This window comes from Thamnophis sirtalis, unplaced genomic scaffold (assembly GCF_051295495.1).
Source record: "Thamnophis sirtalis isolate CommonGarterSnake01/CBP01778 unplaced genomic scaffold, rThaSir2_p1.2 scaffold_3, whole genome shotgun sequence".
Lineage (NCBI taxonomy): Eukaryota > Metazoa > Chordata > Lepidosauria > Squamata > Natricidae > Thamnophis > Thamnophis sirtalis.
In genome coordinates this window covers 163,860,859-163,879,044 of record NW_028261383.1, presented here as the reverse complement: position 1 = coordinate 163,879,044, position 18,186 = coordinate 163,860,859, and the positions used below count along the sequence as shown (strand labels likewise).

Genomic DNA, 18,186 nt, shown 5'->3' with positions numbered 1-18,186 from the left:
ATATCTAAGCATCCCGTGGGCCAAATCCGGCTGTCGGGCCTTGAGTTTGACACCCCTGCTCCATGTAGACACATACCTTTGAGTTAGTCTTGACTTCTGATAACTGCCCAGGCTAGCCCCTGCAGTTTAGTCAATAATTCAGAAATAAGATTTGCCACTATTTGCTTCCTAGAGCTGAGATAGAATGAGAACCCGGCTGGCTTTTCCCTAAGGCTAGAGTAGAACTCACAATCTCAGAATTTTAACAACCACACCAAGCTGACTCTCTTTGAATTCTACTCTTAACAGAATACACATTCCAAGGGCAGGTCACTTTGAAATCAAGTGGAAAACCACGCTTTTTGCTATAGTGATATTTTCACAGAAAAGCCTTGCGAAATGAAAACTATTCCACTTCCCACCGAACCAGATTCAGCCCATTGCAACATTGCTCATTTTTTCTCTCTTATAGGATGCAAAGGGAGTGCAAGAGTAAGAGGAAATAAATATTGCTGAACTAACAATTGTGGCTTAGCTCTATAGCGTTTTCTTTATCACGGTGCTTTCAATATAATAAATAAATAAATAAATAAATAAATAAAGGCTGTTACAATTCTTAACACTGTATGTTGTAGACAGTGGTGGGTTTCAAAAATTGTTCGAACCTACTCTGTGGGTGTGGCCTCCTTTGTGGGAGTGGCTTGCCACCCATGTGACTGGATGGGAGTGGCCTGCCGCCCATGTGACGGGTTATGAAGATGCCGATGACACTTGTCAGAACCTAAATTACCTCACACACAGCACTGGCATGCATAAGAATATGACGTAAACTTGTTTTTTAAAAGGCATCTTAAGTTTGCGTTAAAACAACTTCAACACACGCAATGTTCTAATTGCACCACAAACGCAGTAGTCATCCTTACCATTCACAGAGGCACTGAGTTTTATAAATATAAGCTTGAAAGTGTAGAATAATCATATCCAAGGACCAGTGGTGGGTTTCAAAAAATTTTGGAACCTCTTCTGTAGGTGTGGCCTGCTTTCCGGGTCCACTGGTGGAACCTCTTCTAACCGGTTCGGTAGATTTGACGAACCGGTTCCACTGAATAGGTGCGAAGTGGTAGGAACCCACCTCTGGTTGTAGATATCCTTTTTCCCTACTAGATCTTTTGATTTACCTAAGATGTTTTGAGAGTTTTGTTTGGTTTGTATGCTACAGTGATGCTGTGTGATTGTAATAGCCTGTTGGTTATCCCTAAGATGTTTCTGAGGTAGGACAGTGTTTTTCTTCCATGGTTGTCTCTGTATTCATTGATGGCTCTCACCCTTTTTCCCAGCTATGGATTGATTTTGTGATCAAGGCGTATGTTTGTGTCCTTAGGCTCTTAGTAAATGTCAACATTTTTTTTAGGAAACATTTTACACAGATACTATGAGAACACAGCCTTTCCAAAGGGAAAAAGGATGGTGTTATTTTGCATGCTTTCTCTCTTTACATTAAAAAGGCAAACCAAATGAAGAGAACACCATTAGAATGCTAAGTAAAAGAGATGAGATTTTGCATTGGTAGACCTCTGGATCCGTTATGTTGCTTAAAATATGACGATGAACTGGGGAAAGTTTGAATGTACATGTCCCACGAGGCCTCAAAATATATTAAAAGCCAGACTAACCAATTCATGGGTTCAGCTGCAGAATTACAGAATAACTAAACGCTGGCAATTGGGCATTAATAGTAAAAATAAAAATCATTTGGGATTTATAACAGGAATGTCTTTTAAAGTGAAATATAAGAACACCTCTGGCAACATCTGCAATTACGCCCTCAGTTCTTCTGTGCCATGAGAATTTTTAGAAGATTCTTTGCATGGGTTTTTCACAGATATAGTAGCATAAAAATGTGCAGAAAACATCCTCCCATTCTCCGTGGCTCCAGAGATGTACACAGTGCTCATTTGTGAGATGACTAGGCTCCCCTCGCTTCCAGTACCTGAGAATGGAGAAAAAAAACCCATGTGTTTTAAAGAATAGTCCACTAAAGTCTACAAAAGCTCGAGCAGTAACAAAAATTTTATTCTATAAAGTACCGGGAAATTTTCTTTCTTTCTTTGCTTTGAAAAGAAATCTAGCGTGATCAAATGACTTTGTGGGAAGAAATATCCATCTCGGTTCAGTTCCAAGTTGGGAGAAAGACACTGGAAACATGGAGGCTGCTTGGAAAGATGGTTTAATGATGAAGCAGAACCACATGGTTTTATGGTTCTGGTGCAGCTGACAAAATGGAGTTGGTTGGGGTGGTGGTGGTTCTGACTTATCTTGGGCTTTGCACTTGAGCTTCCTGTTCCTGTGCAAGAACCTGTTGTCAGGCCTGCAATTATATTCCTTTTAGAATTTTGGCCTGCCACACTTTCTCTTATTTCATTATGCTGTTTCATTAGTATAGTTGATGGGAGGGGGGAATAGAAAGGAGTAGGATTGTGGAATGTGTTGTTTTCATTCTTTACTAGAAGCCAAGGTCATCTTTTGTGTCTGCACTTTTGTCTCTGCCTTCTGCCAATTACCTCCCACAGACCCATTAGATCCCACAGATTAGGCCTCCTCCGAATTTCATCTGCCGGCCAGTGCCAGCTGTTGACCACCCGGAGGACGGCCTTCGCTGTGGCTGCTCCGGCCCTTTGGAACAATCTCCCCGTGGAGATTCGGACCCTCACCACCCTTCAGGCTTTCCGTAAAGCCGTTAAGACCTGGCTGTTCCAGCAGGCCTGGGGCTGTTGAGTTCCACCCCTACTCGAATTGGTTGCGCTTGTTGTGATTTTTTAAATTGTTTTGTATTGTTGTTTTGTTTCTGTTTTACTCTTTGTATTTGTCCTGGTTTGTCAGCCGCCCTGAGTCCCTTTGGGAATAGGGTGGCATACAAGTCGAATAAACCACTAAACCACCAAACCACTTTTACACCTGACCGGAAGCAGCTGGGTAGAGACGGCAGCATGGAAGAACAAGATTGGACCATGTGATGGATTGTGGGTGTGGGGACAAGATCATGAACTTTTTACTGGGTGGAATTCTGATGTCATTTCCAGAATTGGGATTAACACAGATGTGCTAAGATGTCTGCTTTATTAAATTGGAACTTTAAGGATCATTTTGCCTTGGACTCTGATTTAATTCTACATGATATTTGGAATGCTGACACCTGTATTCTATTGGCTGTTGTCAGACTCTCATGGGCCACGTAGGAATTATATAGAGGTCATAGCTGGCTCTATAGGCAAAAGAGGAAATGCCAGTCCTAGGTGTTTGTCTGAGCTAGGTTTGGTTGACGTTTGGGCTGCTCTGAGATGATGCAATAAAGGGGCTTGTGTTCTGAAAGGGTGTTGGGTAATTCCTATTGTGGCTTAATGGCTTTCATCCTGTTTTGGATCTTGGGTGATAGTATTTGCTTATGAATAGAGCTCTATAGATACTTGTCTTCTTTCAATAAGCTATTTATCTTTTAAGTGCTGACATCTGCTGTGAGTTATTTAGAAAGACTGAGTCTGCTTTGTATCTTTAAAAAACATCTTTCTCCATTTCTCATCTGGGAATATATAATATTCTACCTTTTCAAAAAATATTCCCCAAAATATTTCATTCTCTTGGGGGATGGATGCTTATTTTCTACAACTCCTAACAACCTGTTAAAAAACGGCAAAACAGAGGCGGGAATGGAGATGCAGACTAAGATTTTAATGGAAAAAATGCCTGCGTGCAGAAGCAGAATCATCTTGTTTTGTCCCTAAGTTTGACCAGGACAACAGTGGAGGGCGAAAGAAATTCATCTATGTCACATGTCGTTCTACTGAAATTCTTCTCTATGTGCTCATAGCACCTTTGTAGGAAGTGTTCAGTCAGAGAAAGAACAAGTAATCTCTCATGTGGATCCTGTCTGGATTGATGTACCAATTACTGTTCTATTTTTTTAATGAAATGTTCCAGATATATTATCATCATTGTCAGCCGTTCAGTTGTGTCCGATCCTTGGTCACTCTATGAATCAGCATTCTCCGTGCCCTGCTTCCTCACATGGCCTCCTTCAGATCTGCCATGGTCATTCTGGTGCCATCCTTTACGATGCCCACCAGAGGGTACTAGGGCTGCCTCTTCTCCTTTTTCTGCTGATCATTCCCACTTTTTGAGTGAGTCAGCTCTCACAGCATGACCAAAGTATGACAGATTCTGTTTGATGAACTTGGCTTCAGGTGATATTTTTACAGAGGTTCAGCCTAGGATTACTTTATTTGCTGCTTTTGAAGTCCATGGGATACATAATGCAGGTAATCCTCGAGGTATGGATGTAATAGAGCCTGCCAATTACATTAGTAACCCAAGGATTCGTTAATTGGATCATGTTAAATAAACGTGATCCCTCCCTGCTTTGCCCAATCCATTTGCTAATCAAATGTGCAGATCGTTTAGTGCACATGAAGTATCTCAGGGTTGGGAAGACCATGAGGGGGCTAGTGCTTCCAATCCCCTAAGGCCTCCCGCATGCTTCCCTCCCCCCTTCTATCCTTTCCCACAGGTCTCCACAGGCACCAGGCTGTGAAGACTCATCATTCAAAGATCTCAATGATCAAGAAAGCTGACTCCTCTCCTGCTTCTCTGCTGTGGTTTCTCTGGAGCCCTGCCTGCTCCCAGTGCTCCAAGAGCAAAGCGGTGAGAGCAGAGGCAGAGCAGGATGAGTGCGCTCTGCTCAGTTTGGCTGGCTCACCGAGGCTGCCTGTGTAGGACACCGGATCCATTTTTGGAGTGCTGGACAGCTTTGGTGAGTCTGAAGGAGCATGAGATTCTGTGGCCAAAGGCTTCTGTTCTTTGCACCAAAAGCTTTTGCAAAGGGATGGAAGGCTTTGTGAGAGTGCTCTTGTGCTGCTTCAGGCCTCCATCCCTTTGTAAAAGCTTTTGACGTGGAGAACAGAAGCCTTTGGTGTGATTCAGCTGATTTACACCAGTTCAGGTGAACTGGTTATTAGATTACCCACCCCCACTATCAAAGGGGATCCTGGGTGCTGTGTTGCGCTGCAATGGGGAAACAGGCAACAGAGCAGCTGGCATGAGGGAAGGAGAAAGCTGCTTTCTCTCTTCCTTCCCCCATGCTGGCCACTCCATTGTCTGTTTCTCCAGTGCAGCGCAGTGCCCAGGATCCACTTTGATGGTGTAACACTAAACTGTAAATGTTAATTTGAAAGACAGGGAGAGTTATTAAATATACGAATTAATCATCTTAGCAACAACTTCTTTTAACAAAATGTAAATCAAATCAAATAAAAAAAATGCAGGGGTCTTTTTCCTACCTTATCTGCTCTCCCTAATAACATTTAGGACTGGAGAACAGCCAAGGAATAATTCTGAGTTTAGATTAATAACATTTGTTAGGATAAAGGTTGAAGTGAAAACATAAGAACGCTAGCAAATAACTCTGCTTTCAAATATGGATCTCTATATAGGCCAAAATATTAGATTCTGGCTTTCTTCTTCCTGCATTTTGGTGTAACAAGAGAATTTTCTCAAGACATCTGCCTCTAAGATTTATTTCTCTAATAATTATTATGGTGTCATATTGTCAGAGTGAGATGATGTGACTGAATTCACTCTTGGGGAGGGCAGCCCATTAGATTAATGTGTGGCTTTTGACTTTGAAAAAGTTTTTCTGTTTTTAAAAGAAGCTTTTGAGAGATTATATCTGAGAAAACATTCAGATTGACGCTTGGGAGCTGGAGATAGGGAAATGAAATTTAATGTTCAGTGCTTACCTGAAGCCATTTCTGTAACTGCTACCATCCACCCATTTCCAGTCTCCCTTTTCATCAATATCTGTAAGTCCTATCCAATGACGAGCATTCCTGGCTCGTCCCTGAATGAAATTCTGCAAGAGAACAGGACAGAGAAGTAGAGCAAAGGTATGAAGATTGGAGTCATGTGGAATCTGTGTCTTGGACCACAATGTTGATATTGGGCTACCCAAACCTGGATTTGTTTGTAACCAAAAACATTTCCAGCTTTGAGGACTGGCCCTGGGGTGGGGGAAAGGATGGTTCCATGCAAATGAGGGGAAAGGGCACATGCAGATCCATTGCAAGGGTGGACTTCAAAATTTTTAGCAAGGGGTTCTCTGCCTGGTTGCTGGGTTGGCATGGCCTAGGATGGCATGGCCTAGTCAGTCTCCTGCACCACAGGGGGAGGGGGCTTTTTGCTCTACCCAGGCTCTCTGGAGGCTTTCCTCGAGCCTCCGGGAGTGCGAAAATGCTGTTTTTCAAAATGTGTGATTGAGAAAAAGGTTTAGGATTTTAATTTAAGATAGGAGAAAAGGGAAACGATAGTTCTGACCTAAACATGTTTTCCAAAAGGCAACTGGATTGTCTTTGCTTTTTTCCTTAAAGACATTTCTGTTCTCATCCAAGAAGCTTCTTCAGTTGATAGCAAGATATAGTATGATGATAGCAGTTTTCCAATATTTTAAGGGGCTGCCACAAAGAAGAGAGGGTTAATTTATTCTTCAAAGCACCTGAAGGCAGAACGGGAAGCAACAGATGGAAACTAATCAAGGTGAGAAGCAACCTAGAACTAAGGAGAAATATCTCCTTAGAGAAATAAGGAGAACAATTAATCTGTGGAATGACTTGCCTCCAGAAGTTGTGGGTGCACCAACACTGCAGTCCTTTAAGAATAGACTGGACAACCATTTGTCTGAAATGGCATGGGGTCTCCTGCTTGAGCAGGGCGGGGGGTGAGCTAGAAGACCTCTGAGATTCCTTCCAACTCTATTATTCTGCTCATCTGTTATTAAGTTCTTCAGCTTTTTGGATGAGAGGTGAAACGTCTTCCAGGGGAAAAAAACAAAGAAAGTCCAGTTGCCTTTTGGGAAGCACTTTTGGGACAACCATGACCTGGATGACCGAGAATCTCTATAGAGGGCAGTTTTGACCATATGCACAACTGCTGCACATTACCGATTCCATCTTTGCCAAATGTCATGTGTTCCCTTGGAGCAAAACGTTTGCCCATCCATGCAACCTTTAGCCTTTATAAAAATATGGATGTGATTTTTGTGCCGTGGCTTTTGTAAGCTTTTAGGTACCCACTCATCCATCCATAGATCCTTTGAGCCATATGTCTCACCTAGGTAGCCTGACTTCCACTAATTTTGTCTTATTTATTCCACTTATTTGCCATAAAATTTGCTTGCCACTCTTTCTCTTAGAAACTCAAGATGGTCGCTATGGTTCTTTTGCTTTCTCTCTCCCCTTTCATTTTATTCTTGCAGGAAGATAGGTTAGGCTGAGAGGATACATTTGAATCAAGATAACTTCCTAAGATTCGTGGCTGGGTGGGGATTTATGCTTGTGTCTTCCTAGTCCAAATCCATCTTGCATGTAGACATGGCAGAGAAGCTTCTTAACCTCCATACTCTCCATATCTCATAGTTATGAGACCCGTCTGCTCTCCAAGGAAGCAACCACAGTCCCCTCTTGTTACCTGTTCAGCCATATCGTTGACGACAACCAGTTGGGCACGACTGTTCCTGCATCGATCATGGGCCATTCCCCAGGTAATCTTCTCCAGAGAGAAGTAATAACATTTCCCATTAAAGTACTCCCACTGTGGGTAGTTAGGACCACAAGGGAACACTGGTTAAGTAAAATAAAAGAGAGAGAGAGGGAGAATGTGTTAATTCAAACTGGAATCCTGATTTGTTTATTTATTTATTTATTTTATTTAGTTTGTCACTCATATACCAGATAACAGGAATAAGAATAAACATGAATAAGAACACAGGAAATGGGTACAAATAAATGGGACATTAGGACAGGGACATTAAGCATGCTGGTGCACTTATACATGGCCCTATGTGCAATCCTTATGACTTTTGGTCAATTGCAATTTCCATCTACATTTTTGAGTCAGAATTCTAAGTTTACCTTGGGCAGATCCAACCAACCAAGCACTTAATGTCGGAACCAATCTGAAACTTTTGGGGCAGAAGGATAAAATATATATAAAATGAAAGGGAGGGGGATTAAGGAAATACAGCTTGTACATGTTTGGATGTGCACACTTCAGATCTTGCCAAGCAATGAAAGACCTGGAGACATCTGACTTGCTAGGTTTTTAATTAGGCTGCCAGTTTCTGAGAGTCATGGCAAAATAAATTCCCATCCTGCCACAAGCTGAATCTCAAACTGCTGACTAATCAGAAACAAGTCAAGTTTGTTTAATCCACCAGGTGGCTGACTGGCACTGCATTGAAAGAAAGCATTGATTAATGTCATAAAATGTTTTTATAGTACGTGAGAAAATCTCTTTGCAAGTAAGCCACAAAATCTCATGTCATTTTGGGAATGATTCTTTTATTTTTAATTACTATCAACAATGGTCCAATCTTATATAGGTATGGAATAGATGTGGAAGGTAAGTTGCTTCTGACTCCCCAGTCTCTGTGGCTGATGGCCAAAACCATTTTTATTACATATACATTTAAGCATACTTAATCTGAGTAATTTATTTTCTAAGGGGAAAAAATACAAAATCACACCTCTGTCTCAAATCGTGCATCACTTACCTATGAAAAGTCATTATCTATGGAAAAATCTACTCTCTCTCTGATGTTTTGACAAATAGCATCCTGAGGGACCAGTGATGTGTGGTGAGGTTTATGGCTGGTGAGGCAGTTTCACAGTGGTGGGTTTCAAATTTTTTTAGACTTGTGGACTTCAACTCTCAGAATTCCACAGCCAGGCATGCTCAGTTCCGATTTAAAGCGACAGCATTTGTTTTTCTCCTTTGCGAAAAAGTTTTCCTTCATTCTTTTTCTTCTCCGTGTCTCATCTACGTCAGGAATTTTTCGGCTTTTAACCCTTGCTTGGCTCTGCTCGAGTGATCATAAAGTCAGACTAGATGAGGCACCTCGTTCTCCTCCCACCTCCTGCAGAGGGCACTTTTTAAGAGGTTTTTTTAAACAGTTAAGTATTAAGCAGAGTCATCCACTGTGACTCTGGCAGCAACTAGCTCAGCCTTTTTCCTTTTACATTTTTTTTCTTTTCATGATGACAGTGGTGAGGCTCTGCCTCCCCTGCCTCCCCTGACTGCACATCCCTGTGAGGGACAGAGTTTAACTTTGTGGGTCAGGATTTTGGCAGAAAACAGCACAAGGTCTAAGGTGCCTTTTCCTGAAAATCATAATAATCAAGGTGTGTCATTTGGCTCATAAGAATCAAAGTAAAGGTTGTTGTTCATTCTCTATTTACTGATATGTGCTGGGTGGACTGTGAATGAGTGGCTTGTTAAAAGAAAGAAGAAAAAGAAATAAAAGAACAACAGACTCATAGAAAACATGCCTATTCAAGTTTCCTGTCTTGAAAACGCTGTGGGTTATTTATTTATTTAATTTCTGTGCCCACCAGTGGTGGGTTTCAAAAATTTTTTAGAACCTCTTCTGTAGGTTGGCCTGTTTTGTGGGAGTGGCTGACTGGATGGGAGTGGCTTGCCTGCCATGTGACCAGGTGGGAGTGGCTTGCCAGCTATGTGACTGGGTGGGCATGGCCAACTTGTAAAATGTGGTGAAACTCACTTAACAACGCTCTTGCTTAGCAACCAAAATGTTGGCTCAGAAATTCTGGCATTTGAAGCATGCAAGTCTTAAAGCTGTCAAGTTACAAGACCCTTGCACCGCTGACCCTTTAGAAAAAAACCCCAGGGGTGTTCAAACTTGACAGCTTTAAGACTTGTGGACTTCAACTCCCAGAATTCCTTCTCTCGTTTTTCATCTTGATGATGGGCAGACAGGTGGGGGGAGGGAGCTGGAACCGGTTCTAAATGGCACTGTAGATTTGTGGAACCTCTTCTATAGAAGAGGTTAGAACTGGCAGGAACCCACCCCTGGTGCCCACTCATCTTAACTGGGTGATTCTGGGGCACTTTAAAATTCTTTTTACAATTCTTTATTACCACTCCATTGCAATCAGCATGCTGCCAAAATACCAATTGCAGGAGAATCATGATGGGAGAGAGGTACATTATCACCTTCTACTCCTACCCCTGTTGGGTTAATTGGGTTAGCCATTGGGAGACGCAGAGTGCTGAACCAAAATAGGCCTTGACCTGTTCTAACAGAGCTCTTGTTCTTAAGGTCTTACTGTCTTATGACCATTAGAGAAGAGCCACTAGGGCCATAATGATGAATCTATGGCACGCGAAGCCATGTTACCAGGGATGCGTGGCATCACCCGTTCCTCTTCTGGGTTTTTGGTGTGCATGCACAGTCATAAGTCACATGTTTTCAGTGCCATAGTAACTTCAACCAGTCACTAAATGAATGGTTGGTAGTAACTGAAGGACTACCTGTAACTGGAAAATGAGGTGTGACTTTTCCAGTGGGTTTCAAACAAAAAAGGTGGTGTGATAAGTATCAAAATGTTAACATACCTAGAAAACTAAATGTCTCCCTTGATACATTTTCCCCCTTTGGAGACATCACTTTATCATCTCTGTCCCAATTGCAGTCCTTGAGATAGTCCTTGCAATGAGGAAGAATATGTATTATCTTTTCTTAAAGTTAGAGTTCTAACTCCATTCCTTTCCTATTAAGTAGGGATGAGAAAAAGACCAATGCAGATGAAGTGCCAGTCTGCTGCCCAACTTTCTACAATTTCTTATAAACAAGAAAAATGTAAAGGTAAGAAGACCCCTTCCACCTAGTTCTCGGCCCTAGCCATGGCCCTTCTGGTATCCACCAGTATATTCTCTTTTTTCCTTTCATGAAATAGTGCCAATAAGAAAGCAGAGGTAGTAAATATAGAAAACAATAGAAAGGAATCATAAAGCTGTGATTATTTAGAGACCAGAAAACTTAGTGAAATAATGCTGTCATTTTATAGCCGGGAACTCTAGGAAGATAACTAGCCATGGTTTATAATCAAGACTTACATGTGTCATCAAGGTCATCCACTGCTAGTGAAGAACGCATACTTTTACTTATTTTGTTCATTTCTGATGAAAGAGTTGTGGCTGAAAAAAATACAATGAAGGGAGGGAAGGTCAGCATTTTAGACTTGGTAACTTTTCACACTTTAAAAATGATGGGTTTGCATGTCTAGCTTGTTATAGTTTAAGGCTGCGCAAGATCCCAGCTCTGGGAATTTCTAAACGATGATAGCAATAGCAATTAGACTTATATACCGCTTCGCAGTGCTTTATAGCCCTCTCTAAGCAGTTTAAAGAGTCAGCATATTGCCCCCAACAATCTGGGTCCTCATTTTACTGACCTCAGAAGGTTGGAAGGCTGAGTCAACCTTGAGTCCCATCAGGATTGAATTCCTGGCTGTGGGCAGAGTTAATACTGCATTCTAACCACTACACCACCAGTTTGAGTTTGTTTATTGAACACTTATAGGCCGCCCTTTTCCCTGAGGGGACTCAGGGCGGCTTACAATAATGAGGGAAGGGAGTGCAAGACAAGACATAAAAGAAAATGTGAGTAAAAAAAATAATTAACCATAAAAACACAACATTCACTCAGCATTCGGGCGGGGAGAGAGTAAGTCCTATCCCCAGGCCTGACGGGATAGCCAGATCTTGAGGGCCGTGCGGAAGGCCTGGACGGTGGTGAGGGTACGGATCTCCACGGGGAGATTGTTCCATAGCGTCGGAGCTGCAACTGAGAAGGCTCTCCTCCTCATAGTCGCCAGTCGGCAATGACTGGCGGATGGAATTCGGAGGAGGCCTACCCTGTGCGATCTGATGGGACGCAGGGAGGTAATTGGCAGAAGGCGGTCTCTCAAATAGCCAGATCCACTACCATGGAGCGCTTTGTGGATGGTAAGTAGGACCTTGAAGTGCACCCGGCGATCAACAGGTAGCCAGCGCAGCTCACGGAGGAACGGTGTTATGTGGGCGAACCACGGTGCGCCCACGATCACTCGCGTGGCCGCATTCTGGACTAGCTGAAGTTGCCGACCAGGGCTCCTGTGTATGTCTTAGCATGATGAATGGACCCAGTCCATACTGACTTGTTCAAGACCAAGAAGATGGTCTGTAGGACTTATGAGCCCCCACATTTCCTACAGTTTGCAATTGTTATAGGAATTGAGGATGCTGCCGTACAAGACCATGGTGCAGAGTTCTGCCTACAGAGGGTAGATGCACAGGCGATTTATTGGAAGCATTCCACGATGAGGAGCAGCCTGGCCATAGCCGATTGACAACTCATTCCAGCCAAAGCAGTGGATCTCCTAGTAATAGCAGTGCCCTTTGGTGAGGCTAGGAACTGGCTGGATAACGGGCCCATTGTTCAAATCAATGACATAACCATTTCAACTGGAGGAGTGAAAGATGATTCCATCAACAAGTAATTGATCCTAGAAATTGAGGCATCACACATAAGCCAACTGTGCCCAGACTCTTAAACATCCACAGAGGGAAATTAACCTCAGAGATGAGTGACAAGACAATTTCACTCCAGGGCAAATGACTGCCCAGGTTCAAAAACAAGACTATCCCTGGTTCTGGCAACTTGCAGAACTTCCTGAGCAACAATTGTCATCCCTTTTTTCCTGCTTTCCTGGGAACATAGTTGATGCCAATCTCAATTCCCAGGTGGGCATTTTTGGGAGACAGGAACTTGCTTCCACTTCTCCCCTTCAGTTCTCAGTGTTACAAATCAGGTCTCGCCTCTCATCCACCATCAAGAGTTAACACAATGGTCAGATAGGGGAGATTCCTATATCCTACAATGGATGTCTCTGCATTTGAGGAGCGGCAGAGGTAGAAGACCTGGCTCACATCCTATTTGATTGTTGCCTGTATAAGAGGGTGAGAGACAGGCACCTTGGTGTATATACTAACGAATGATCCATTGGGAACTCCATAGCAAAACAATTTACCTCATGTGCGGCCAGAATTTGAAAACAACATTTAATGCAGCACACTACTTGAGCAAAATGGTTCGGTTGAGATCGGCATATGTGGGACTGATTGGGGTAGATTTTAGAGGTGACACTGAAATATAATTTTACCATATTTTATTTATCCATATATTAAATTATTGTATTTTATTCAAATCTCATTTTAAATTGTATTTTATTCCAATTCCATTTTAAATTGTTTTTATCAGATTTTAGTAATAATTTGTGCTTGGAACTCTGCAATTTGATATGGTCCATGGACTAATCATTAAAGTTAACTAAACAACTAACACCATCAAGGTCTGTATGAAGAAAAGTATTTCAGGAATTAAAGCAGAAGCTGGATCCTATGGGTCTAGTGAACTGTCTCTGACAAAAGGGTCAAAATAGACATAGAATAGAATAGAATAGAATAGAATAGAATAGAATAGAATAGAATAGAATAGAATAGAATAGAATTCTTTATTGGCCAAATGTGATTGGACACACAAGGAATTTCTCTTTGGTGCATATGCGCTCAGTGTACATAAAAAGACAAGATGCATTCATCAAGAATCATAAGGTACAACACTTAATGGTAGTCATAGGGTACAAATAAACAATCAGGAAACAATCAATATCAATATAAATCGTAAGGATACAAGCAACAAAGTTACAATCATGCAGTCATAAGTGGGAGGAGATGGGTGATAGGAATGATGAGAAGACTAATAGTAATAGTAATGCAGTCTTAGGCAATAGTTTGATAGTGGTGAGGGAATTATTTGTTTAGCAGAGTGATGGCTTTAGATTTCCAATCTTCTTCCTTTAAAGAGGGAAGAATTCCTTAGTTCCTACCATGCTTACTTCTGCCTGTCACTTTTGTCCAATTCAAGATGCTGTTTTTCACTTTTAAAGCTCTTCATGGCACGGGATCAGGCTATTTGTGGAACTGCCTTTCCCCAATTACATCAGCCTGCCCATTTGATTTGTCAAACAACATGTTGCGAATACCATCAACTAAGGACCTACATTTGGTGGGTGGGTCCCAGCAGGAAACATGCTTTCTCTGCTATGGCATCCACCTTCTGGAATATTCTTCCTTCTAAATTAGATTAGCAATAGCAGTTAGACTTCTATACCGCTTCATAGGGCTTTCAGCCCTCTCTAAGTGGTTTACAGAGTCAGCAAATTGCCCCCCACAGTCTGGGTCCTCATTTCACCCACCTCGGAAGGATGGAAGGCTGAGTCAACCTTGAGCCGGTGAGATTAGAACCGCTGAACTGCAGATAACAGTCAGCTAAAGTGGCCTGCAGTACTGTACTCTAACCACTGCGCCACCTCGGCTCATATTGGGCCAGATTGGGCCATTCCATTTTGATATTCAAGAAGTCCTTCAAGATCTAGTTAGGTAATGGGAGCTGGGGTTCCCAGGGAACTGGATAAATGCTCAGAGGGCTCAATTGCCCATGCCTATTCTCCCTTTGCCTAGGGTTTAAATATTTGTTTTTATTTTATTATTTTATTTATATTTAATTTTTAATCTGGATTTTACCATTTTTATCCTTTTTGTATTTTATTCTTCTATTGCTTTACAACTTAGAGTCACATTTGTGAACTGGCAGCTATACAAAATTTATTGATAAATAATAAATAATTCTGAGTGAATGAAACATCAGCCAGTGGGATAGAAGAGATCTTTTCACTGCAGGTCCTAATTCTGACTTTGGTATCTAAAGAAACCATTATCAGTGGAATTTAGAGCTAAGAAATGCTATTAAAATAAGAGGAGTTATGGTCATGAATCCCTTATTAAGCAAAGAGACTTCTGCAAAAGGACAGAAAAGTCATTTCAAAGAAGGCACTCACAGATATTTGGCAGCATGAGTCTACCTACTGTATGAAAATCTCTCTCAGAAAGAATATACATTGAGAAAGAGTTTTGACACAAGGCTATTCTTTGTTTGGGAAAGAAGTTGGTGTAATCTCAGGTACCTGTTTATCAACGGATGGATGAATAACTCAGTAAACATAAATGTAGGAAAAGGGAAACTCATGTTGAAGTTATCTGAGATAGGCAGCTCTGATTCATCGTAGTTGGGCAAGGTTCAAACGGATGTTAAGAAATAAAAGTTTATGATTTTGTGGGGCCACATTTCTAGCTGTCCAGGGTAACAGGGCCCATGGCCCATGGGTTAGACATGCCTGCTCCAGTGTTTTCAGTCTGCTTACAAATTAACTGCAATTTACCCAGTCAAGATGTTAATAGGAAGGAAGGATAGTGGCAGAATACAATCTCTAGCTAAATAGCTGGAAAAGGTTCCTCCTCAAAACTCTGTGGCTTGTCTAGTCTGTATATCAACCTTTCTCCAATTTGCTTATTTTCCAGTCTCAAACTGTACGTCTCTTGGATGTCTAGAAACTAGATAGCCTCACATCTTTTGGGGTGGAGCCTCTCTTAGAAAGCTGTTTTTGTGCAGGCTATAGCAGGTTTGCCAGGACTCAAGTGTTCTCATCTATTTTCTCAAAGGAACTGTCTCACTTCAAGGGTTATCATCTCAGAAAGCCCCCAAATGGAACATGAATCCAGTAGGATCCCTTGGATCCTCAACCCTTTTGGCTTTCTGCCATATCAGCTCAGAAATGATGATCTGCAGAAGGATCAGCAAATGATAGCTATGTTGAACAAGGCTTCATGGGGTCTTTGCCTTGGGAATGCTTCAGTGAAGTTTAAGATAACTCTGTAATGAATAACAACATACACTTCTCTACCCAACTGAAGGAGACCAAGCCAAGGATTACTCAACAAAGAACAAAATTATGAAACACATACCTTTGGAAAGAAATGCAATGTAGAAAATAACTGTTAGGAGAAAAGAGACTGCCAGCAGAACATAGATATGTAAGTCAGGTCTCTGGATGTAGTGAAGGTAATTCCTTTCTTTAAAAAAAAAGAAAGAGAGAGAACGGTCAAAGAAGTAGCAGGAGTTTTGTTTGATTGCCATTATGCCATTAGGAATCCAGAAAGTTATTTGTTGTCAGTGAAATGACATGGATTTTTGTTCTTGTTGAATGCTTGTACTATGTACTGAGCCAATGATGCAATGTTGTTGGCTGAGCTTGCATGACATCATCAAATATTACAGTTCATTTTCTGGAAATACCTTTCTCGCCTGGACTACTGTAACGCTCTCTACATGGGGCTGCCCTTGAAGAGCACCCGGAGGCGTCAACTGGTCCAGAATGTGGCTGCGTGGGTTATCATGGGGGTACCTAGGTGCTCCCATGCTGCGCCCCTTTTAGGCGGCCTGCACTGGTTGCCGGTTGTCTTCCGGATGTAATTCAAGATACTAATTAGGACCTTTAAAGCACTCCATGGCTTAGGCCCAGGATACCTGAGAGACCACCTACTACCTCCCACCGTCCAATGCGATCCCACAGAGTTGGCCTCCTCAGGGTGCCGTCGGCCAGACAGTGTCAGCTAGCGACCCCCAGAGGGGGAAGCCTTCTCTGTGGGAGCGCCTTCCCTCTGGAATGAGCTGCCCCTGGAGCTTCATATAATCCCTGACCTCTGGTGCTTCCGACACACCCTAAAAAGTTGGCTTTTCCAGCAAGCCGGCTTGGCCTGAACAAAATAAAACAAAATAAAACAAATGATTGATTATTGTTAATTGTAATCAATTTTTTAAAATGTTATTGTTAATCTTAATTGGGTTTGTTTTTTGGATACTCTAATTTTTTAAAAACTTTTGTAATATGTGTTTTTTTTTAAGTTGTACGCCGCCCTGAGTCCTTTGGGAAAAGGGCGGCATATAAATCCAATAAACAAGCAAACAAACAAACAAATACCAACTGTGGTTGCATATTATTCCCTCGATCTTTATTGATCGGTGAGGTGAGACTTGCCATTATTTGTAAATGGTATTATATGGTGACCAAACAATTGTGAGGAGACCCAGTGTGGCCTGGTGGTTAAGGCACCAGCCTAGAAAAGAGGAGGCTGTGAGTTCTGCTCCCACCTTAAGCACAAAGACAACTAGGCAGTGGTGGGATTCAGCCAGTTCGCACCACTTTGGGAGAACCAGTTGTTAACTTTCTCAGCAGTTTCCTGAACTGGTTGTTGGGAGAAATCATTTGGGCAGAGAACCAGTTGTTAAATTATTTGAATCCCACCACTGCAACTCGATGACTTTGGGCCAGTCACTCTCTCTCAGGAAGATGGCAAGGGCAAACGACTTATGAAAAATTTTCCAAAAAATTACAGGGAGTACTGTAATCTAGGTGGTCAAAGAGGACTTGAAGGCATATACACATATTCAAAAGTATCTGTGTGGGGGAGGGACTCTTGGATTTAGTGGAAATCCAACAATTCTAGCTGAAATCCACATATACCATCAGCACATCGGAAATAAGGAATGGCCACTAACGTACTCAATAGATCAAGAAAACAACCCACCAATGAAAATATGTCTTCAAAGCAACCAAATCAGGGCAGCAGTAGCTTAAAACAGCTGTGCTCCCAAGCTGCAGTAGAGCTCAACATGCATAATCAGAAACATTCTAACACAACTTTATCTTCTAAATCTTTAAATTTGGCAGTTTATCCATTGTGAAAGAAAATGAAAGAAAAACTGTAATAGAGGATTGTCCTCTAGCATCTTTTCAAATAGAAGTTTCCCCCACAGAAAATATGACACACACTAATCACTACTTAAGTACACCAACTCTATGATTATAAATTTAAAATGTAAATTTTAAATCTCAATGTTGGAGGAAACCTGACACTTCAGCTGCTGATTACTGATTGCCAAGAAGGAAAAAGAAATATTTACTTTTATTGGTGCGAAGATCATCGTGACATATTTCATCCTCCATTTGGTTGAGATCCTTCTTTGCAGAGTTTGATTTTGTAAAATAAGGACGCCGCAATTCAATTTTACCGAGAGGCCAGGCACCAACTGCTAGTGGCAGAACAGTTTACACACCAGCTCTGGTGCCCTCTGGCCTCAATTTTCTTTTTTTTTCCCCTCTCTCTTTTTATTAATGTGGTCACCTCCTCCAACCTCATTGATTGAACATTACACTATGTAAAAAAAAAACTGTTCTTGGGAAATTTGCTAATGATTTTTCCCTGTTCAAAATGTTCTTGGCCAGAAATCAATACTTTCACCTCCTTGGATGAATCAGTTGATTTCTATGTGAGCAGTATTGATAATTGTCCTCCTTTATTTTTTCCCCTTAATATTTTAATTCGAGGGGGGAGGGAGACTTTCATGTGTCTCAGCTATGGAAT

At 41.7% G+C, this 18,186-nt stretch overlaps 1 protein-coding gene across 1 annotated transcript; it reads right to left on the bottom strand.

The window, feature by feature from the left end:
- Positions 1-1,425: 1,425 nt before the first annotated feature.
- Positions 1,426-17,820, bottom strand: LOC106547258 (hepatic lectin). The gene is made up of 6 exons (XM_087710673.1): positions 17,726-17,820; positions 15,727-15,834; positions 10,939-11,019; positions 7,492-7,643; positions 5,769-5,881; positions 1,426-1,969 (listed from the first exon to the last, which is right to left on the bottom strand). Exons 1-6 carry the CDS (start codon positions 17,766-17,768, stop codon positions 1,831-1,833), a joined length of 636 nt encoding a protein of 211 aa, XP_087566799.1. The 5' UTR covers positions 17,769-17,820; the 3' UTR covers positions 1,426-1,830.
- Between the last annotated feature and the right edge of the window lie 366 nt (positions 17,821-18,186).

Bases quoted from the DNA above. Each gene is read 5' to 3' on its own strand.
- LOC106547258 (XM_087710673.1), bottom strand. From the start codon at position 17,768: ATGGAGGATGAAATATGTCACGATGATCTTCGCACCAATAAAA. The intron at 15,835-17,725 runs GTAAATATTTCT...TTTTTTTTAAAG, and splicing joins TGATCTTCGCACCAATAAAA to AAAGGAATTACCTTCACTAC. The intron at 11,020-15,726 runs GTATGTGTTTCA...TATTTTTTTCAG, and splicing joins CATTGCATTTCTTTCCAAAG to CCACAACTCTTTCATCAGAA.